This window comes from Corvus brachyrhynchos, unplaced genomic scaffold (assembly GCF_000691975.1).
Source record: "Corvus brachyrhynchos isolate BGI_N302 unplaced genomic scaffold, ASM69197v1 scaffold65, whole genome shotgun sequence".
Lineage (NCBI taxonomy): Eukaryota > Metazoa > Chordata > Aves > Passeriformes > Corvidae > Corvus > Corvus brachyrhynchos.
In genome coordinates this window covers 1516267-1519176 of record NW_008238365.1, presented here as the reverse complement: position 1 = coordinate 1519176, position 2910 = coordinate 1516267, and the positions used below count along the sequence as shown (strand labels likewise).

The 2910-nt window shown below is 65.8% G+C and overlaps 1 protein-coding gene across 1 annotated transcript in view; it reads left to right on the top strand.

Annotated features, from left to right (window-relative positions):
* The first annotated feature begins 1253 nt into the window (after positions 1-1253).
* LOC103616927 (protein FAM49A) overlaps positions 1254-2910 on the top strand; it is a 4749-nt gene continuing 3092 nt past the window's right edge. Inside the window, exons 1-2 of the mRNA XM_017736102.1 lie at positions 1254-1338; positions 1819-1899. Coding sequence (XP_017591591.1) covers positions 1830-1899 — 70 coding nt within the window. The 5' untranslated portion in view covers positions 1254-1338; positions 1819-1829. The remainder of the gene's footprint in view (positions 1339-1818; positions 1900-2910) is intronic.

The following is a 2910-nucleotide window of genomic DNA, read 5'->3' as shown; positions in this document are numbered from 1 at the left end:
GGGCAAGTGCCACCGCGGGGTTTGAGCACTTGGGACCAAGGAAACGGCGCAAAACTGGGGCTGAACCCCAAGCAGAGCCACCATGCCCAGCCCAGAGGGGGCTGCAGCAATCCCCAAACCCCCGTCTGGCACCGAACCCCTGTGCCACGGCTCTGGAGTCACCCTGGGGTGTCCTCACCCTGGGGACCCATCGGTGCCCCTTCCCTGGCCACGGGCAGAGTTCAGCAGTGACAAATCCCACCCCCGAGCTGCCCGTCAAGGACAACGGTGGCGCGGGCACCAGGATGCCCGCACGCTGGTCACAGCCTGTGTGCCAGTGCCAGAGCAGAGCAGGTGCCAACCTCCCACCCCGCTGACTGCCCCAGCACCCCAGGGACCCCCCAGCTCCCTTCCAAAACACCCCAGCACTCAGCAGGATGAACCTCGGGGTCACTGCGCCAGAGCAGCTCTGGGTGTATTTGGGGTACCCCAGTTACCCCAAAACCAGCTGCATTTCAGCACTGGTGCAGCCCCAGTGTAAAGCCACCACTCACTGGGCCTGGGAGGAGGAGGAGGAGGAGGAGGAAGGCAGAGCCATCACTGTTGATGCCAAGGGTCTGTGCCGGGGCTGAGTGGGGAGCACGGGGCTGGGGGGGACCAGCCCCATTCCAGGCACGAGGCCGCCCCATCCCTCCCCCCGCTGCTTCAGCTCTCCCTCTCCCCCAGCCTCATTAATTAAACCCAAGCGCTTAATTACAAGCTGCAGAGTCCCGCGGCTGCTTCCCGGAGCCTGCTGACACCATGGGGCCAATCCCGACCCCCCCACACCCCTGTAGGAAAGGTGGGATGCAGGGAACTGGGGGAGCATCCTGTTGCCTGCAGGATTTGGGTTGTGGGTCCTCGGCGGCATAAAGGGATCTTCACAACAGAGAGCAAACCCAACCAGTGGAGCTGGGAAAGTCATCCCTGGGGATCTTGGCCTCTCCAAGGAGAGATGGGGACAGATGGCTCCACTCTGGGGTTGTCCCCGAGCTGCTGGCAGGTCCCACAAGGGGTGAAGAGGGACGGGGATGCTCAGCCCGATGCCTGGGGAGCTCCCGGTGGCAATAAAACAATAACCGAGGTAAATAAGGGGAAGGCCGGTGGCAGCATGAGATGGGGGGGGAAGATCCAGTGTCCCACCGTGCTTACCCCCCTAGTCACCCACCGGTGGGTCCCCAGGGCAGGGAGGTGCCCAGCGGGGTGCCCTGACCCTCTCGCCCTCCTGCCCGCAGGTCCCCGCCAGCCCATGAAGTGACCCAGGCGGGTGGCACAGCCCCTGCTCCTGCCGTAGACACCACTGGCACACCAGACACTGAGGTAAGGACCTGAGGCCATGGCCGTGGGGTGGGTGGGATGCTCTGGCACGGGCACCAGACCCCCAAACCGGCTCTGTGGGGCACAATTCCCATTTGGGGTCTTCCCCTGTCCGTGGGGGATGCCCAGCCCCATAACCCAGGGGAATGCCATGACCCCATGGGGGTCACCCGGGGCAGCCCCCCCTCCCTTGGGGGTGCCAGCGTGGGGGAATTGGGGTGTCTCAGGGGTGGCAGCATGGCCAGGGGTGCCCCATGGAGCACAAGGCTCCCAGGACCACACCCCGCTTCCCTCCCCACCTCTGGAACTGGCAGAAGTGCTGGGAGAGCTGTCACATTCCAGGCGATGCTCACAGCCGCGTGCCCAGCCAGGAGGGATCGGGGTGGGCACAGGGAGGTGCCGCGGTGGTGGCACTCGGGGGCTCGGGGGTGTCCGGCCGGTGGCACCGGTGCTGTTCCACTGTGTTCTGTTTCTCTCGCTCAGGTCTGCTGGCCATGGGCAACCTGATAAAGGTATTGGGCAAAGATTTAGAAAACTGTCCTCATTTTTTCCTGGATTTTGAAAGTAAGTCCCATGAGCAGGGTGGGCGTGGGGAGGGCGCCAGGGCTGCCGCCGCGGCTGCTGTCCAGAGGATGGGGACAGGCACAATGTCCCCGAGCAGCCCCGTGTCCCCAGGTGCCTCGGAGCCCTGAAACAGTCTGCAAAGTGGGGCGGGGGAGCGGGACCCCAGGAGATCCCCCATCCCTCAAAGAGTGGGGCGGACACCCTGGCTGAGTGGTGGGATGCAGGATGCAGCAGGACCCGGCCCGGGACCACCTCAGGCACACGCCCGCTGCTGTTAGCTGGTGGCACTGGTGGCCGTGTGGCATGTCCCGTGACACCGCCAGCACAGGGACAGCCTTGGAGGCTGGGAAAGGAGGAGGGGATGCTCCGTGCCACCTGCGCTGCTGGGAAGGTCGGTGCGGTGGCCGCAGCCTGCAGCGAGTGATGGGGAGCAGGGACCTGTCTCAGCTTCCCGTGGATCTGGGCCGGCGGACAGGAAAGGACAGCTCCCGGCCCCCCAGGCTGGACACGGAGGGGTACAGGAGACGGTGGCCACTGTGGCAGGATGCCAGACCGGGCACAGCCCCGGGGCTCCAGCTCAGAGCGCAGCTCAGGGCAAGAGCGAGGAGGGTGGCAACAGCGCAGCGGCGTCTGCTCGCCCCAGCTCTGGCCCCAGTTCCATCCCCAGCTGGGACAGGCCGTGCACAGCTCCCCACAGCACCTCTGGCTCCGGCACCCCCCAAAATACCCAGGGCTGGGGTCGCGCAACCACCCCCTCCCACGGCGAGGGACCTTCCTGCTCCTCCTGGCTCCTTCAAGGCAGCACAACCTTTTCCTGCCTCCAGCCCCCTGGCACAGGGTCTGGGGGCTCCCCAGGACCCCCCGTTTCGGGGCTGGCTCTGCACTAGAGGAGGGGGATGGCTGTAGCCAAGGCTCCAGGGACTCCAGGGACTTCCCGGCGGCTTCTCCTCCCTTCGCTCCTCCCTCTCCATCACCCCATCCGCCCGCGCTCATCACCATCGGGTGGGCAGA